The sequence below is a fragment of the Dendropsophus ebraccatus genome, chromosome 15 (genome assembly GCF_027789765.1).
Source record: "Dendropsophus ebraccatus isolate aDenEbr1 chromosome 15, aDenEbr1.pat, whole genome shotgun sequence".
Taxonomy (NCBI): Eukaryota; Metazoa; Chordata; class Amphibia; order Anura; family Hylidae; genus Dendropsophus; species Dendropsophus ebraccatus.
The window spans coordinates 19,477,959-19,497,849 of NC_091468.1; the positions used below are offsets into that span (position 1 = coordinate 19,477,959).

Genomic DNA, 19,891 nt, shown 5'->3' on the forward strand with positions numbered 1-19,891 from the left:
TTTGTGTTTTTGACTCATGATTGTATCATGATTTACATCTGCAAGCTCCAAATCTACGCCTGCTGGAAGCTGGCCAGAGGCATGCATGGAAGGGAAAAAGGGGCAGGGCCTAATTTAAGATGGGCAAAGGAGTACCTCGGTCTTCATACCCCACCCTCCACCCTGGCTTGATTAAAAATACTTAAAATGCTATGTGTGAACCTAGCCCTATGGTGGAAAATATCTTCTATAGGAATACACTGAACACATGACTACTGCATGACAACGACCGCATTCCCCGAAAGTCTTCAAATAGGAAATATAAATTTTAAGTATAAATTGACAAAGTTGTAATATACATGTAGTACTTACATGTACATTTTGTTTAGAGTTAATATATATATATATAATATATATATATATATATATATATATATATATATATATATATATATTATACCTATGGGAAAAAGAGAATGCTAACATATTTCATACATTTAAATCCGCGGCCTCATGGATGTTCAGTATGAGACAAAAAGTATATTAATTATAGTAAAAAATGACAGAATGAGCACACTATCCATAATGCTAAAAAGAAAAAAGTCTTCCTGACACATTCCATATGTTCTACATACTTGAAAAAGGCAAAAATAGGAAAGAATTTAGCCCATAGACATTTAAGAGATACTTACATTAATATATATATATATATATATATATATATATATATATACATACGCTTAAGGTCCAACATGCATTACATGCACCAAGAATAGACATAGCCTTATGCAACATATAGCTTTGCTGTAGACATGAATGTCTATAAGCCCTGTCATACTGGGATTTCTAGTCCTACAAGTCCTGATAGCCAGTAGTTGTCCATCTCTGGGCTCAGAGCAGTGTACAGCATTGGAAACAGAATGACTTGTACAATGATTTTCCGGCTATTCGTCTTGTGAGGTTAATCATGCTGCTTTGGATATACTTATACCCCCACAATGCTTTGATATACTGTAGAGTATATCATTTATGGAGTAGATTTTATAAGGAGTCCAGCTGTGTGGTGACTGCATGGCCTGCAAGGTGTTGTAGTATAAGGACACCAGCTACTAACAGAGGCCTAGTGTGCCCGGATAACACAGAGACCTCTATGACTGATGTCCACACCAGGATGAAAAGTGCATTAACATCAAAAAGAGAGAGAAAATTCACCAGGGCACCAGGCGGCCCTCCACTCATCCTGTTATTATTAATAGGAATCTGCTGCAGAACAAAATGAACCAGCAAAGGAATGTCCAAAGCCTGTATGTAGTATTGGTTACAAAACTTCTGCAAAATAATAATAATAATAATAATAATAATAATAATAATAATAATAATAATTATTATTATTATTATTATTATTAAAAAAAAATTGTTGTACATACAGGGCAGGGAGGTGCTAAGAGACGCTTGTAATAGATTCTAAAATATCCTATAATATTTATTTAAATATTCTCATAGAGATTGAGGGCCATGGCAAAGATGATGTGCAAAGAAAGTAAAAAAAAAAATAAATTGGCAGACAATAGATAGATAGATAGATAGATAGATAGATAGATAGATAGATAGATAGCAGATAGATAGGAGATAGATAGATAGATAGATAGAAGATAGATAGATAGATAGATAGATAGCAGATAGATAGATAGATAGATAGATAGATAGATAGATAGATAGATAGGAGATAGATAGGAGATAGATAGATAGATAGATGATAGATAGATAGATAGATAGATAGATAGATAGATAGATAGATAGCAGATAGATAGATACATAGATAGGAGATAGATAGATAATAGATAGATAGATAGATAGATAGATAGATAGATAGATAATAGATAGATAGCAGATAGATAGATAATAGATAGATAGATAGATAGATAATAGATAGATAATAGATAGATAGCAGATAGATAGATAGATAATAGATAGGAGATAGATAGATAGATAGATAGAAGATAGATAGATAGATAGATAGATAGATAGATAGATAGATAGATAGCAGATAGATAGATAGATAGCAGATAGATAGATAGATAGATAGATAATAGATAGATAGCAGATAGATAGATAATAGATAGATAGATAGATAGATAGATAATAGATAGATAATAGATAGATAGCAGATAGATAGATAGAGAGACATTGAAGAGCTATAGAGAAACAACAACTTTGAACAGAGCAGAGAAAGAGACATTATATTGATAAAATAGAGCAATCTGCTACCAGACACTGCCCTTCTCTATGAGATCTCTCCTGGGCTGTGCAGCTTCTGCATGTCCTGCTCTCCTGCAGTCTCCAGCTTTGTTAGGCCGGGTTTACATATGTCCGGCGGTGCGGCGGCGTTTCCCTCCGGCGCAGGAGAAAAGCGCCGGAGGGAAAAGCATCTTTGAACTGATCCCATTGTTTTCAATGGGATCGTTCAAAATGTGCGGCGGGAAATAGTGGCCGCCGCATCACCGGACCGCCGGTGCGTTAGGACGTATCTTGCAGCGTCCTGGCGGACCGCCGCTCCGGTGATGCGGCGCCGTACCAATACAATCGAATAGAGCGCCGGATGCCTCGCCGGGCAGGACGCATGCCGTTCGGCTCTGGCATCCGGCGTTCAGGCAAATAGTACACAACATAAACATATATCTCCCCCTGTGTGCTCTCCCCCTCCCCTATAGTCCCCCCTTGGTCCCCCAGTAGTATATAGCCCCCCTGTTGCCCCCCCAGTAATATTTAGCTTCCCTGTGTGCTCTCCCCCAATTAGTATACAGCATTGCTGTGCGCTCTCCCCCAATAGTATATAGCCCCCCATGTGCGCTCTCCCCCTCCCATATAGCCCCCCTGTGCGCTCTCCCCCTCCCATATAGCCCCCCTGTGCGCTCTCCCCCTCCCATATAGCCCCCCTGTGCGCTCTCCCCCTCCCATTTAGCCCCCCTGTGCGCTCTCCCCTTGTAGTATATAGCCCCCCTGTGAGCTCCCCCAATTTAGTATATAGCCCCCGTGCGCTCCCCCGCAAATCCCATTGAAAATGACAGGAAAACATACTGGGGAAAAAAATTTCAACTGATGAGCGCAACTTGTGACAACTGATGACAACTGATGGAAACTGATGGCAACTGATGGTTTTTAATGAAAAGACGGATAGAAAAACTGATGACAACTGATGCATTTTTGGCATCAGTTGTGACATCAGTTGTGGTCAGTTTTTAGGCAAAAAACGCAACTGATGCCAACTTATATATGTAAACCCAGCCTTACCTGTATATGATATTTACTACTAATCTTATCCACTGGATTTCCACACCTGCGATCCCAGAACTGTCCCAGTTTCTACCAGTTTGGTTTCTTGCGTTTCTTGAACTACTAAAGTTTGGATAGACAAAGTGAAACTTCACTGGTACAAAAGGAAAAAAAAAGTCGCTATCTGTAGGTGACTATAAAGTCTCAGCATTGCCAGTGAATGATTCCTTCTACAACTGGCATCAACTATTACAATAGTGATGCTAAAAACTATGGAGAGCAATGACCGTGCAACACACAATAACCATATTACTATTAATACATAATTATAATTATACTGTGTTAGGTCAGCAGAAGTAAGGGATGTGCTGCTGCTGGTGATGGTGATGATGATGATGATGATGATAACTCATTCATTATATTGAAGACAACCTCTTGTTATTACTATTGGTATCAATACATTTTACAATCGATAATTACTAAAATATTCAGCCTGACATGTCCTAATAGTTCTTTCTTCCAGGACAATTACATTCCAGCTTACAGCACAATAGGTGGAATTACAGCTCTGAGGACAGGACACAACAATGCTCTGCTGTGGTTACAGGGAAATCTGGCGCTAGTAGAGCAGTACTCTGCAAATGTCGCAGACCTGAGTTGTCCTCAGCAGCCGATAATTGCCTGACAACATCATTGTTCTCTAACGAAGCTGAAAGGGGGGAGATTATTACCTGCTGTGATTGATAGGTCGCAATTGTCGCAAGGCTACAGCGCCAATACACTGTGCATCTGGCAGAAAGAAAAATCTTTGAATTGGATTTTAGAATTTATTGTTGGACAATGACCCATGGACCGTCCAGTATAGTAGATGTTCTACAATGTGGCTGCATGCATATGCCGGATTACTGGATGTGCGGCAGTGCTCTCATGTGTAGTGGAACTAGAACTCCCAGCATTCTCCCTTCTCCACCACACCTGCAAACTGGTATTATCGGGAATTCATTGCTTGCATTTGCTTATTTTGCAAACTCAATAAAGAATTATAATACACAAAAAAATGTGCATTTCTATATAAAAAAAAGTCAGTATAATATCTATCTGTGTTCCCCAACTTGTGGCCATCCAGCTGCTGCAAAACTACAACTCCCATCAAACCTGATCTGAGCCACAGGGACCACCCAGATAGATATCATTGTGCTGGCCACTTCTCAAGATAGATAGATAGATAGATAGATAGATAGATAGATAGATAGGAGACAGATAGATAGATAGATAGATAGATAGATAGATAATAGATAGGAGATAGATAGATAGATAGATAGATAGATAGATAGATAGATAGATAGGAGATAGATAGATAGATAGATAGATAGATAGATAGATAGATAGGAGACAGATAGATAGATAGATAGATAGATAGATAGGAGATAGATAGATAGATAGATAGATAGGAGACAGATAGATAGATAGATAGATAGATAGATAGATAGGAGATAGATAGATAGATAGATAGATAGATAGATAGGAGATAGATAGATAGATAGATAGATAGGAGATAGATAGATAGATAGATAGATAGATAGACAGATAGGAGATAGATAGATAGATAGATAGATAGATAGATAGATAGATAGATAGATATAGATAGATAGATAGATAGATAGATAGAAAAGAGATAGATAGATAGATAGATAGATAGATAGATAGATAGATAGGAGATAGATGGATAGATATGAGATAGATAGATAGGAGATAGATAGATAGATAGATAGATAGGAGATAGATAGATAGCTAGATAGATAGATAGATAGATAGATAGGAGATAGATAGATAGATAGATAGATAGATAGATAGGAGATAGATAGATAGATAGATAGATAGATAGATAGGAGATAGATAGATAGATAGATAGATAGATAGATAGGAGATAGATAATAGATAGATAGATAGATAGATAGATAGATAGATAGGAGATAGAAAGATAGATAGATAGATAGATAGATAGATAGATAGACAGATATAAAATGAATTTCAATAGACCTGGAATTTCTCATCCATAAATATAAAACCACAAGTGATATTTTCAATACTCCTATTTTATTATAAAATAAAAGCAGGGATAACTCCGAATGATTTTATTCACATATTATATATATATATATATATATATAGAAACATAAAATAATAATAATAATATGTCAACTGACCTGATCCAAAGCATAAAGGGGGTCTGATCATGTCATTTGGAGGGGGATTGGAAAGTGCTTTGTTTGGGCAATATGAAAAGCAGGGCCTGGCCACAAGGTCGGATTAAATACCCTGGATGATGACCTTCTGGAGGACACCTGCACTATACATACAGTTTATATGGAAAAATAGACAGTGTTGGACTGGCCCACCAGAGGGTCGGAGAGTCCTCTGGTGGGCCCCCAGCTTTAGAACCTGCACTAACACTGACTGACATGTCTTTTCTGATTTGCTCTTCATTGGTGGGCCCCCAGGATCATTTCCTCTGGTGGGCCTAATATACCCCAGTCCGACACTGTCCATAGAGATCCATAGAGATCTGTAGAGAAGCATTTTGGGAAGATTCTGTAGGTGCTAAAATGTGATGGTGGAGCATAGACAAGGTTGCAGGTGTGAAGGTCACAGAGAAGGTGCTGAACTCTTCTCCTTTAACCAAGAGTCCCTACCCACATATAGCACTGGTGACCCTGTAGGATCATAGATAAAGCTATATCCATCTTAGAAGGTCAGGTCCACTACAGAAGATGACACTAGGGGTGACCTTTAAGTCTAGTAAAGTGTGATGGTGCAGGCTTCTCCTGGCACAGTGATGGTATGAAACCCTGAGGGTGACTTTACCAAGAAGTCCCCAGGGACTGTAGCAACACCGGAGATACTTGGAGGATCCCAATGTAACTTATAGGCTTGGTTAATATTGTAATGGTAGAAGCTCCGGCAAGGTAGAGATGGGTAAAGGTCACCGGGGTGGTGTTGGTGCCCATTACTGTACCTTCTCTCCACAGACTTTAGGACCAACCATGGTGCCATTAGTGAAGTCATTGTCCACACTGTAGAGCTGTAAGTTCTTTGTAAGAGAAAGCTGTGCCAGTCTTAAGAGCCAAGGTCCACCAAATTTGATGACATTGGGTTGAGGATTGAGTCTTGCAAAGTGTGATGGTGCATGGTGTCTGCTCCGGGGACCGGGATTGCGCTGGGGCCCTGAGGGTGGCCCATTCCGTGCAGGGCCTGGAGGCCGGGGTTGGATGTGAGCAGCAGGGCAGGGCTGGACGATGTGTGGTCGGGGGTGCCTGATGGCGTTTTGTCGTCATCTGAACTTCCTAGAACTGTTTTGCCACCGTTCATTGAAGAAGACAAAGCGTTGTGACTGTTGGAATTGGAGTTTTCATTATTCTCCCTTAAAGATAACAGATATTCATACATATAAATCACACAGAAAATGTACTCAAGAACTATCTATCTATCTATCTATCTATCTATCTATCTATCTATCTATCTATCTATCTCCTATCTATCTATGTAACATCTATTTATCTTTTATCTATCTATCTATCTATCTATCTATCATCTACCTATCTAGTCTATTTTCTTAGTATCTGCCATCAATATCCCACTTATGGAACATTACTTGTCAGTTATCTAATAGCTATCTTGCCATTGTAAATATTAGTGGCATTCTAAAGGTGTTTATCCAGAAAAACACATGGCCACTTTCTTCCAGAGACAGCACCCCTCTTGTCTTCAGATTGGGTGCAGGTTTTGAAGTGAATGGAACTTAATTGCAAAACCACAAGAGTTATTATGCTATTTCTTGAGGGGGAAAAAGCAGCCATGTTTTTCTAAGCCTGGATAACCAATGCAATGCTTATTGTGAATCCCTACAGAGAAGTTCTGGTTCGCGTAGAACTAGATGTCTCAGCGGGCCAAACAAGATCTTTAGGTAGTAAGTATTCAGTTAGGACTGTATTCCACATATAGAATATTACTTATACTTATCTAGTGGAATTTGTGTTATTGTCCATATTAGTTGCATGTTAGGACACTGCCCAATATTAGCCTGTACACATGAAATTACTCTACAGAGAAACACAGGATGCTGGAGAAAGTCTCAGCATGCAAAACCCTGAGAGATCTTAATAATCTTTCTACTATCAGCTATCAATATATTTATCTATCTATCTATCTATCTATCTATCTCCTATCATCTCTATCTATCTATCTATCTATCTATCTCTCTATTTATTTTTACTTATCTATCTATCTATCTATCTATCTATCTATCTATCTATCTATCTCCTATCATCTCTATCTATCTCCTATCTATCTATTTATTTTTAGCTATCTATCTATCTATCTATCTATCTATCTCCTATCTATCTATCTATCTATCTATCTATCTATCTATCTATCTATCTATCTATCTCCTATCTATCATCTATCTATCTATCTATCTATCTATCTATCTCCTATCTATCTATCTATCTATCTATCTATCTATCTATCTATCTTCTATCTATCTATCTCCTATCTATCTATCTATCTATCTATCTATCTATCTATCTATCTATCTCCTATCTATCATCTATCTATCTATCTCCTATCTATCTATCTATCTATCTATCTATCTATCTATCTATCTATCTCCTATCTCCTATCTATCTCTTTTATTCCCCCTTCCCTGTAGACACATATAGGTCTGTAACTATGTCACTATGTGCTGTGTATATGTCTGTTGTTACTTTCACACTTTACACTCTGTTGTATTCTTAAAAACACAGATACCATGGCCTGTTCCTATGTTCCCACTGCCAGCACTACGTGTTACCAGGAGTCTATTTTTAGACGATTTTTCAGCATTACCCCTGATTCCCTTCTGCTTTTATACAAATTTTTCTTCAAGTGCAGAATGCAGAAAACCCATCAGGATTAACCCTTCCCAATCTGGGGGAGAAGACTACAAACTGCATTTTCCTAGCGTGTCTATATCATTCCTAGTCTATAGTATCTATATTATTCCTAGTCTATAGTATCTATATTATTCCTAGTCTGTAGTATCTATATTATTCCTAGTCTGTAGTATCTATATTATTCCTAGTCTGTAGTATCTATATTATTCCTAATCTATAGTATCTATATTATTCCTAATCTATAGTATCTATATTATTCCTAATCTATAGTATCTATATTATTCCTAGCCTATAGTATCTATATTATTCATAGTCTATATTATCTATATTATTCCTAGTCTGTAGTATCTATATTATTCCTAGTCTATAGTATCTATATTATTCATAGTCTATATTATCTATATTATTCCTAGTCTGTAGTATCTATATTATTCCTCATCTATAGTGTCTATATTATTCCTAATCTATAGTATCTATATTATTCCTAGCCTATAGTATCTATATTATTCCTAGCCTATAGTATCTATATTATTCCTAGTCTATAGTATCTATATTATTCCTAGTCTATAGTGTCTATATTATTCCTAGTCTGTAGTATCTATATTATTCCTAGCCTATAGTGTCTATATTATTCCTAGTCTATAGTATCTATATTATTCCTAATCTATATTGTCTATATTATTCCTAATCTATAGTATCTATATTATTCATAGTCTATAGTATCTATATTATTCCTCATCTATAGTGTCTTTATTATTCCTAATCTATAGTATCTATATTATTCCTAGTCTATATTGTCTATATTATTCCTAATCTATAGTATCTATATTATTCCTAGTCTATAGTGTCTATATTATTCCTAATCTATATTGTCTATATTATTCCTAATCTATAGTATCTATATTATTCCTAGTCTGTAGTATCTATATTATTCCTAATCTATAGTATCTATATTATTCCTAATCTATATTGTCTATATTATTCCTAATCTATAGTGTCTATATTATTTCTGTACACTGTGATTTATCCGAATCATTTACAACAAATAGATTATTGTAATCAGGGGTCAACTAGATTGTATCATCATGTATCCATTTTATTCTGCGTGAACTGATATATTATTATATTATATTATAAGGACAAGTAGCCTCTTGTATATTATTGGTTGTGTTATCTAATCACTGGTCACTACAAAGGGTTAATCTTGGTTTATTTCCTATTGATAACCTATATACAGTGTTCTCCAGCTTTTAGTATTCCAACTGTTTTAAAACAGGGCATACAGGGCTTTGTAAGTTTTTAACATCAGGATGAGAGTTGTAGTTTGTGTTGTGGTCATTTCTCAAACGTTGGAGGCTGCGAATAGTAAATTTTACAAAAGCTAAATGCTGAGAGTTGTAGTTCTGCAGAAGGAATATGTTGGGGATTGTAGTAGGTAAATTTATTCAGTCAAGGTTTATTGCCATCTGAAATCCTCACCTGAGACCAGTGTCTTATATCACACAACAGATGTTAGGACTATGGAAATGCTGAGGTCATACTGTGTATATACACTAGCCTAATACAGCAGTGACATTGGACTAATATTAGTTAATATATTATAATGTTTTATTATTATTATTATTATTATTATTATTATTATTATTATTATTTGCATTTCCTCCAAACAAACCCTCACATACAGGTCAGCAGCTATTATAAGATTATAATAAGTGTATTTACAATGAGTTCCCATAGAGCAGTGTTCACAACCTGCGGCTCTCTGGCTATTGCAAAACTACAACCCCCATTATGTTCTGAAAGCCTTGACGTCTGGGAATATTACTATATAGGTATTTTATAACGTATGATATCCATCAGAATTATTTACTTTGTACTTTGTCTCGTTCCTTTCTTTATGTTCTTTTCCTCCTTCTATATTATTATGGGCATTTTAATATTATTTTTGTTGATGTTTTTTTGTTTGTTCCGGAAACCAAATACAGTTTGTTTTCTTTTGTGTTTTTTTTTTATAATAAATTGAAGAAAAACAAACAACAAAAAAAATTAAAAAAATAAAAGTTGGGTTGACATGAAAAAAAGAGTCGATGTTGATTTTTGGTTCTAAAGAAACGAACCCGGTACATGGGGCTGTGAGTGTGTTCTGGAAATTCTATCTGGAGCCTTATGAATATGAAGATGTGGATCTGTGAGGTCTGTGAGGTCTGTGAGGTCCGTGAGGTCTGTGCTCCAGTAGTGTACAAAGTGTTCCAAGTGAATGTAAAAGCCGCATATAAACCTACATAAAAGTAGTGACATATAGAAGATCAATGTTGGAATGATTATCTTTATGTGATGAAATACCAATTCTTATATATTATCCCAGGCTGCACTTTTCTAACAGATCTTTTTATCTATCTATCTATCTATCTATCTATCTATCTATCTATCTATCTATCTATCTATTATATATATACAATCTATCTATTTATCTTTCTATCAATCATATATATGATCTATCTATCTATCTATCTATTATCTATCTATCTATCTATCTATCTATCTATCTATCTATCAATCTTATATTAATCTATCTTATATTAATCTATCTTATATTAATCTATCAATATATTAGCTATCTATCTATCTATCTATCTATCTATCTATCTATCTAATGGTAAATTAAAAATGAATATATATATATATATATATATATATATATATATATATATATATATATAGCATATACAGGGTTAGTTATTTATAAAGTTACATGTATATGGATAGATATTTTAAAAGTTACAGTTATATATTTATCAAGTTAAAAATATAGGATATAGTTATAGGGGAACGTGTATAAACAGTATATATTTATAAGGCTACATATGTAAAGGTTATGATACATAGGTTTTTATATCTAGTATTTAGGGTTATAGGCAGCCCCTTATTCTAGAACATAATCAAAGTAACCCACATGTGGGCTGGATTTTTTAAATGATTTTTATTAATTCTTTGTCTTATATTTATGATGGGAAATGGACACGCGGTGTATAATAGATTTGGAATGACAGATACTCTGTCTTCACCCTAGGCCTTGGAGTCATCATTTGAGCTAATGAAAACCTAGTTGTAAAAATATCAGAGCAATGTGCTTAATCCTCAGCCTCTGTGGGCTGGGAGCTGATTATGATAATGACCATTTAATTCTATGTTTGCTATCTGACCTGACACCAAGCAGTCCACGTCCATCATCATTACAGATGTCAGGCTGGAGGAGTCATGTTGCCCTTAAGTGAGAAGGAGCTGGTGCCTAATGAGGTGAGTGGGTGAGTGTGGCTGTGGATGGGGTGTCTGTGGATGACAGGTAGGAGTCTAGAATGGTGACACTCTGGGGAAGTCACTGCTGAGATGGTCATCTCCTCCTCACACCTACCTTAAAGGGACAGAAAAACTAAAAACTGCAAAACTACACAAAGTGCCACTAAATATATCAATCTCTAAAGGTTCTCAGAACTGGATATATGTGCTATAAAGTATTGATCCTGGGGCTGGAATCAGGGGTTTCCTGTCTTAAATCCTATTAAATCAATAATATGCAACATTTCTTAATTTTAATTCGCTCAATTTTAATATATATATATATGTATATATATATATATATATATATATATATATATATATATATATATATATATATATATTATTTTTTTTTACTTTGTTGCTGGCATGATTTTAACTATGTTGTTATTTATTATTATTATTATTATTATTATTATTATTATTATTATTATTATTATCTTTAGACTGAAAACTTTTTTGTGTCCCTTTAATTGTATCCCCTAAATTGGCATAAGGGCCTTTTCTGATAATAGATTTAACCAGAAGAAACATCTCCGGTGGATTATAGATGTAGCAGAGCTAAATGAGTCTGTTCTTTTCATCACTTCCCATTGTACAGTAAAGACAAGTGACACTGTCAGCTTTGCTACATCTGCATGTAAAGATACATTATTTAGACTGATAATGTCGCAGCATTAATTTTGCATGAGCTATAATATCCCATAAATGACTCTGTTCTGCAGTGTTTACAGTGATAATTCCTAAGATAACCTATCTCACAAGTATTACTGTCAACTCCACTGCTTCTGTATCTCTGCTGCATGCGACATAATCAGCTCTGCTACATCTGCCTATAAAGTCGCAGTGCTGCAGTGCTAATTTCTGATTGATTTGCATTAGGAAGGTGATTTATTTCACCAGTGACCCTGTTAGCTCGGTGGCATGTGGCACAATCAACTCTGCTACATTTGCATTTACAATGATAATTTCTCATTATTCATATAAGGGTCTGATAGCTGTCTGCTCTGACGTCATATCAGGGTCCATTATAGTGTTTACAAATAATTGCAGTTTTTACCAATAATATTTGCAGTATTTACCAATAATATTTGCAGTATTTACCAATAATAATTGCAGTATTTACCAATAATAATTGCAGTGTTTACCAATAATAATTGCAGTGTTTATCAATAATATTTGCAGTGTTTACCAATACTATTTGCAGTGTTTACCAATAATAATTGCAGTATTTACCAATAATAATTGCAGTGTTTACCAATAATAATTGCAGTGTTTATCAATAATAATTGCAGTATTTACCAATAATAATTGCTGTGTTTACCAATACTATTTGCAGTGTTTACCAATAATAATTGCAGTATTTACCAATAATAATTGCCATGTTTACCAATACTATTTGCAGTGTTTACCAATAATATTTGCAGTGTTTACCAATAATAATTGCAGTGTTTACCAATACTATTTGCAGTGTTTACCAATACTTTCTCTCGTGTGAGTGTATAGGAAGGGCTTGCAGTACTTACTCGTACCTCTCTTTGGCCTCAGCTGCTCGGTCCCTCTGCCTCCTGTTTTTAAACCAGTTGCTGACTTGGGTGGTGGTCAGTCCAGTGGCCTCGGCCAGCTCCCTCTTTTCCCTGGGTGAGGGGTAAGGGTTATGTGCATACCATTCTCTCAAGACGCTCCTGCTTTTTTCCTTGAAGCAATAACTAGTTTCTTCTCCATCCCAGATAGACCTGGGTAAAGGGAACTTTCTGCGCACCCTGTATTTGCCCACTGCGCCCAAGGGGCGCCCCCTCAGCTTCTCTGCCTCTATATAATGCGCCTTCAGCCACAACTGCTGCAACTTTGGATGGTTGTGAGGAGAAAACTGATGGCTTTCAAGGATCTTATAGAGCTCCCTGAAGTTCCCCCGGTGAAAAGCCACCACAGCCTTGGCCTTCAGGACACTTTCATTCTTGTGGAGGTGCTCACAGGCTGGTAAGGACCATAGGAAGCGCCCCAGCCTCTCTATGTTGCCTCCTTGCTGGAGAACCTCACACACGCAGGCTACTTGCTCCTGGGTGAAGCCAAAAGTGGGCAGCATCGACATGGTCCCGTGTTTGCCCCCAAAAACATTCAGATCCTGGAGGAGAAGCTGCAGATGTGGCCAGGTCCAGTGCGCAAAGTGCGCTCAATCCAAGGCACCATCCATGGAGCCACCTCCTCTCCAGAAACTTTCTCTGCCCTGGAAAACTTTGCAGATCCTGGAGTGCAGCTGAGTGCAGCTGAGTGCAGCCTGGTTATTGCAGATCATGGAGCACTAAAGTCTGCTCACCCGCTGTCTGGCTGCGTTTTTTCTTAATAATATTATTCTTAAACTGGCATGAAAAATGATTGTGCGCCCTGTGATTGGCTGGATACCTGACCCGGGGACTGCAAGGATAAGACAACAGTTTTAGTCAAATTATTCGCCATGGTAACCCTGTCAATCACAGGAAACTCGATCTGCTTGGAGGAGGCTCTCTGGCTGCTTACACATTGCTCTCATCCACTGAGAGGCAGCCTTGGAGCTGGAATATTAGGGGAACATAGGGTTTTTTTTTTGCCTTGATTGATGCAGCATAAAGGGGGAGGGGAGGGTGTTAGGTTGGAGGGTGGGGGCGCTGTAATCCTGTAATGTCAAGTCCACAGCAGCAGCTTCATTCAGTGCAGGGGAGGCTGCTGAAGGCTTTCCCCCCCTTTAGCCTGACATTGTGTAACCAAGGTCCACTTGATGTGATTGCAGGCTCTCATGATAGAACAGTTCAGGGTTGGGGGGAGAAGCAGAAGTTCTAGATCTGTGAAAACCATTGGATATTATATGTTAGATATGAGTGGAGCTGGAAAGACATAGAAAATCTTGTCTTAGCCTTGCAAGTATTTACATCTCTATCTATCTATCTATCTATCTATCTATCTATCTATCTATCTATCTATCTATCTATCTATATGTCTGAGAATACTCATAAAAAATTTGTGAACCAAAAGATTATGTATTCACATGTCATACAATGTAAAAACTAATTCTGCCCCTTTTATGCACCAATTCTATAAACCATATAACTGCACCTATATCAGAACTGAAATCAGGGACTGGATAACTAGGGTAGGGACACTCTAGATCAGTGATTTTCAACCTTTTTTGAGCCGCGGCACACTTTTTATACTTAAAAAATCCCAGGGCACACCACCAACCAAAATGGCACAAAATGACACTAAAACAGTACATATTATACATATAGTTAATAATATAGATTCTAAATGTATTTATACTCACTCAGTGTGAAACCTGGGCCTGTTTTCTTCTCCCCCCTGTGCTTCTCTCCTGTGCTTCTCTCCACCATACTTCTCCCCCCTACTTCTCTCCTGTGCTTCTATCCACCATACTTCTCCCCCCTACTTCTCTCCTGTGCTTCTCTCCACCATACTTCTCCCCCCTGCTTCTCTCCTGTGCTTCTCTCCACCATACTTCTCCCCCCTACTTCTCTCCTGTGCTTCTCTCCACCATACTTCTCCCCCCTGCTTCTCTCCTGTGCTTCTCTCCCCCGTGCTTCTCTCCTGTGCTTCTCTCCACCATACTTCTCTCCCCCCTGCTTCTCTCCACCAAACTTCTCTCCCCCCAGCTTCTCTCCGCTGTTTCTCTCCCCCATCCCCATGTTTCTCTCCCCCCTGCTTCTCTCCCCTGTTTCTCCCCCATCCCCAGGTTTCTCTCCCCCATTGTTTTCTCCTGTTTCACAGGGGCACCATAGTTTGGGGAACTTTCCCCGCGGCACACCCGACCATGTGTCGCGGCACACTAGTGTGCCACGGCACACTGGTTGAAAATCACTGCTCTAGATAAGGGGTAGGGAACCTTGTCTCTCCAGCTGTTGCAAAACTACAACTCCCATCATACCTGGACAGCCAAAGCTAAAGCTTTGGCTGTCCAGGCGTGATGGGAGTTGTAGTTTTGCAACAGATGGAGAGACAAGGGTCCCTAAGCCTGCTCTAGATCATAGGGTTGCTAAATATTGTCATCTATGTGAAACAGATAATAAAAGTTCCAGGGGTATTCCCATCTTAACTAATATAGTCATACTTGTAGAACTAAACCAGATAAATATTTTTGCAAATACATGTACATCCATTTAGAAAACTTTTTTCCGCCTCCTTATATGCTACTCTTTCCCTCCCATTATTACCGGCCACCACTCGGCTCTAAAAGCAGTGGTGTGGCTGGTGTATGTAAAGCTATAATGTAGATGTATGGACATGTAGGGGGACATTTACTAAGGAGTCTAATGTGTGCGACTATTCTGATGTGGGTTGGTGGTTATTTTGTTCCAATATATTTTGTGCGATTTATGGAAATAGTTTACTATGGTCATAGTAAATGTGTCCTAGTAAAAAGATTGCAAAAAAAATAGCAAAGAAATTTACCTGATTCTGACCAGGCGTAGGCCTGCACCAGTTTTTGCGACTTTTTAAAAGGTTGCAAATGACAAATTGGGCGCAAACCCCAGATTATGCAATTTTTTGGGTGAATACTCAAAACGGGCAGATAAAAAATCTAAAAAACATCTCTAAGTTGCATCTAAAAAATATTCGCCTGTCAAATACTGGTTCATAAATAGAACTTGGTTGAAAAATCCAATTATTCCCCTAAAAATAGGTGCAAAGCCCTTGATATACTGTAGCTATATTTACACACCAGTCAAACCATTGCTTTGACACAAACATGTATAAATCTAAAAAAATAATTCCATCCAAAATTTAAATTAGTTTAAATTTTTCTTTGATTTTCTTTTTCTATACAAATGGCCACTAGGGGACTCACTTCATGTTAAAATGTAGTCAAGTCTCTGTTGCTAGTGCCGTTCTGTCTCTAGGTTTTAATAACAGGTACAGTTTAAGCCCCCACAGGATCATGAGACCACCCAAGAATAGGATTATCCATTTATCTATGTATCTATCTAATTGCCCATCTATCAATTATCTATCTTCTATCTATCTATTATCTATCTATCTCCTATCTATCTATCTATCTATCTATCTATCTATCTATCTATCTATCTATCTTCTATCTATCTATCTATCTATCTATCTATCTATCTTCTATCTATCTATCTATCTATCTATCTATCTATCTATCTATCTATCTATCTTCTATCTATTATCTATATCTATCTATCTATCTATTTATCTATCTATTATCTATCTATCTATCTATCTATCTATCTATCTATCTATCTATCTATCTATCTCCTATCTATTATCTATCTATCTCCTATCTATTATCTATCTATCTATCTATCTATCTATCTATCTCCTATCAGATTATTATCTATCTATCTATCTATCTATCTATCTATCTATCTCCTATCTATCTATCTATCTATCTATCTATCTATCTATCTATCTATCTATCTATCAGTCTATTATCTATCTATCTCCTATCTATCTCCTATCTATCTCCTATCTATTATCTATCTATCTATCTATCTATCTATCTATCTATCTCCTATCTATCTATCTATCTATCTATCTATCTATCTATCTATCTATCTATCTATCTCCTATCTATCTATCTATCTATCTATCTATCTCCTATCTATCTATCTATCTATCTATCTATCTATCTATCTATCTATCTATCTATCTATCTATCTATCTATCGAGTCACATCTATCTAGATAAAGTCACAAATATAGTGTTAAATATTTATAAAGTTACATATATTACAAAATATTTTTGCTCATTCAACTCAAATTAGACCCAGCTCATTAGTAGCGGCGGCTCGGACATGGAGTAACAATTAATATTTTCCCTACTGTTTTCCAGATACTTTCTTTCCATACTGTGTGCCCAGTGTTCGCCTTCTTCCTAACATTTACGCTCTATCCATGATTTATTATGTGCCAGCCTCATGCCCGTTGACTGCAGAGCTCTCAGTGTCTTTCATTTTCAGTAATTGTATATGCATTACACTCAGGGAATCTCCATAGACCCCCTGACACGCTGACAGATGTACTGATGACCCCAGTAACAGCCAGACGGAAACCCCCTGACTATAACCTGAGAGTGCAGAATTTTTTTCAATGGTATAAATAATAACACCATGTAAGCTATATAGTGTGCAAACTACTGTAACTGCAGAGACTATATATAGCTAGACACTGTGCCTAAAACTGTTTTTTTTACCTCTTCACGTCAAAACTTGACCTATATGGAATAAATGTGATACATATCAATACACTATAGAGTGGTGCCTTGGATTACCAGCATAATTCGTTCCGGGACTGTGCTTGTGATGCAGATCACTCTTGAACCAAAGCAAATTTTCCCATAAGAAATCATTGAAATGCAGAAAATTGGTTCCACACCCCCAAATAATGATTTTTTTATTCTGAATAACATGTAAAACACATTAAAAAAAACATTCAGAAACAGCAGAATATGTGATATTATAAGTTACTGTACAGTATAGCAATCAGCATGTGGAGTATAACGTATAGTAAGGGCATAAACCTGATAACACAGCAGCAGTTTGTAGATACAGGATGGAACTACAGATCCCCATAATGCAGTAGCGTAGTACAACAGGCTGGAATAGAGAAGCAGGGCTGCTGTCAGAGGTCTGTGTGGTCACATGACAACAATGGGGAAGGGGGTGTGTTCAGCATGGACCAATCAGGAAGTGAGAATCACAGAGCTGTGCAGGAGGACAGTGACAGAAACTTTATATACAGCAGTGTGAATGGCTGAGTGTGAGTGCAGGCACATTAAAGCAGCAGTGTGTATAGCTTAGTGTGAGTACAGGCATATTATAGCAGGAATGGAGAGGATGTGAAACACAAGGGCTGACAGAGGCTGCAGGGAGCATGAAGGAACTAGAATAATGTACAAACACCCGTCATTGCACTATGGGGAGGCAAGGCTGCTAAATAACGACGTCTGTCATTTTGAGTCTAAAATAACGGACATCTTTTAAACGGAGCTGAAAAAACATTGTGTGAACATGGCCTTTCACTGCCTTTACTACTAAATTCAATGGAATTTCAAAAAAGAACCACATCCAAAAGGGCCTGAACTAGTATAATGTATCAATGGCCAACTGTGTTAACGCAATATTGCCACAATGGTATTAGTGCATACTATGTGATTAGAATAGCACATAGTCCCTCCAGACGGGGCTCCCACTAGAGATGAGCGAACCGGCTGAGGTTCGGGTTCGTATGAACCTGAACTCTCGGCTTCTGATTCCCGCTGTCTGCCCGCTCCGTGGAGAGGGTGGATACAGCCTGAGGACCGCCTGGACAACTGGGATTCAGCCATAGAAGTTGTGTATTTTTTCCAGTCTGGAGAACAGGAGAGATTGTCTATGGGGATTTGCTGCTGCTCTGCACAGTTCCTGACATGGACAGAGGTGGCAGCAGAGAGCATTATTAGGGGTCTCTCAGCAGAGAGTATGGTGGCTACCCACAAAGGGGGGAGGTATACAGTATGGGGCTACCTGCACAGGGGGATGTACAGTATATAGTTTTGCGAACTAGGAAACTTTGGAACCTCTTCTGTGTGGTCCTTACCCAGGATTGTGTATGCACTTATTATTATAAGTTTCAGGTTTTCTGCACAGATGTTATACTTATGGTTTTTAGATGGCTTGGGGGGTAGAGGCGCCATTTCAGGTTTTGCCTCAAGCAGCATAAAACCTAGAATTAGCCCTGCGGGCACCGGGCACGGCCATTAGGCAACTGACAGGGCCAACATCTTCACTGCACGGACCTGCCCGTGGCACCCTGCTAAACAAGTGATTGTTGGGGGTTGCTGGGTACACCCTGCTGACCAGTAATTGATGGCTTAAAGTGTATTTTTATCATGAGAAAGCTCTCCCCCCTGTCCTTATTGTTCTCTATGGAGAGGGGAGGGGTGGAGGGAGATGAGGCACCAAAACAGGACAACAAAGAGTTAATTTACAGCTACATCACCAGGCTATCTCCCCTTAAGTCAGCACTGACCTCTCTGACCTCTGAATAGAGGCTTTCACACAGCTCCCACTGTGTAATCCTTTGTTCTCTGCTCTCTGCTGCTGACTAAACTTCCTCCTTTCTCCTCCCCTCTCCATAGAACAGACAGGGGCATGTTTAAAGCAACAAGATGTGATTTCCTGATAATGAGCTGTGAATGAGAGAGAGGAGGGGGGGAGGACCTGGGGAAAGTCTTTTTCAATGCAGATAATGGCATATTTGCCTAATAAACCCAATTACAAAGTTTCTTAAAATTGCCTGTACTATTGATTTCTGCAAAAAATGCAAACAACAGTGACACTTTAACCCTCATACGGGCTGCCATAAAGCACACATACCTTACTG

General features: G+C 37.7%; 1 protein-coding gene across 4 annotated transcripts; it reads right to left on the reverse strand.

Annotated features, from left to right (window-relative positions):
* Positions 1-5,330: 5,330 nt before the first annotated feature.
* Positions 5,331-13,847, reverse strand: SIX2 (SIX homeobox 2). Of its 4 annotated transcripts, none has more exons than XM_069954349.1 (2): positions 13,052-13,847; positions 5,331-6,643 (listed from the first exon to the last, which is right to left on the reverse strand). In XM_069954349.1, the coding sequence occupies exons 1-2, from the start codon at positions 13,609-13,611 to the stop codon at positions 6,370-6,372; spliced, it is 834 nt and encodes a 277-aa protein (XP_069810450.1). In that variant the 5' UTR covers positions 13,612-13,847; the 3' UTR covers positions 5,331-6,369. The 4 variants fall into 4 exon arrangements, with proteins under 4 accessions (XP_069810450.1, XP_069810449.1, XP_069810448.1 ...); XM_069954348.1 differs by having other exon boundaries at positions 13,046-13,847; XM_069954347.1 differs by having other exon boundaries at positions 5,331-6,673; positions 13,052-13,846.
* Positions 13,848-19,891: the final 6,044 nt, after the last annotated feature.

Excerpts from the sequence above, each read along its gene's own strand:
- SIX2 (XM_069954346.1), bottom strand. The coding sequence starts at position 13,611 with ATGTCGATGCTGCCCACTTTTGGCTTCACCCAGGAGCAAGTAGCCTGC. Across the intron at positions 6,674-13,045 it reads GAGGCCAAAGAGAGGTACGA|GGAGAATAATGAAAACTCCA; the intron begins GTAAGTACTGCA and ends GTTATCTTTAAG.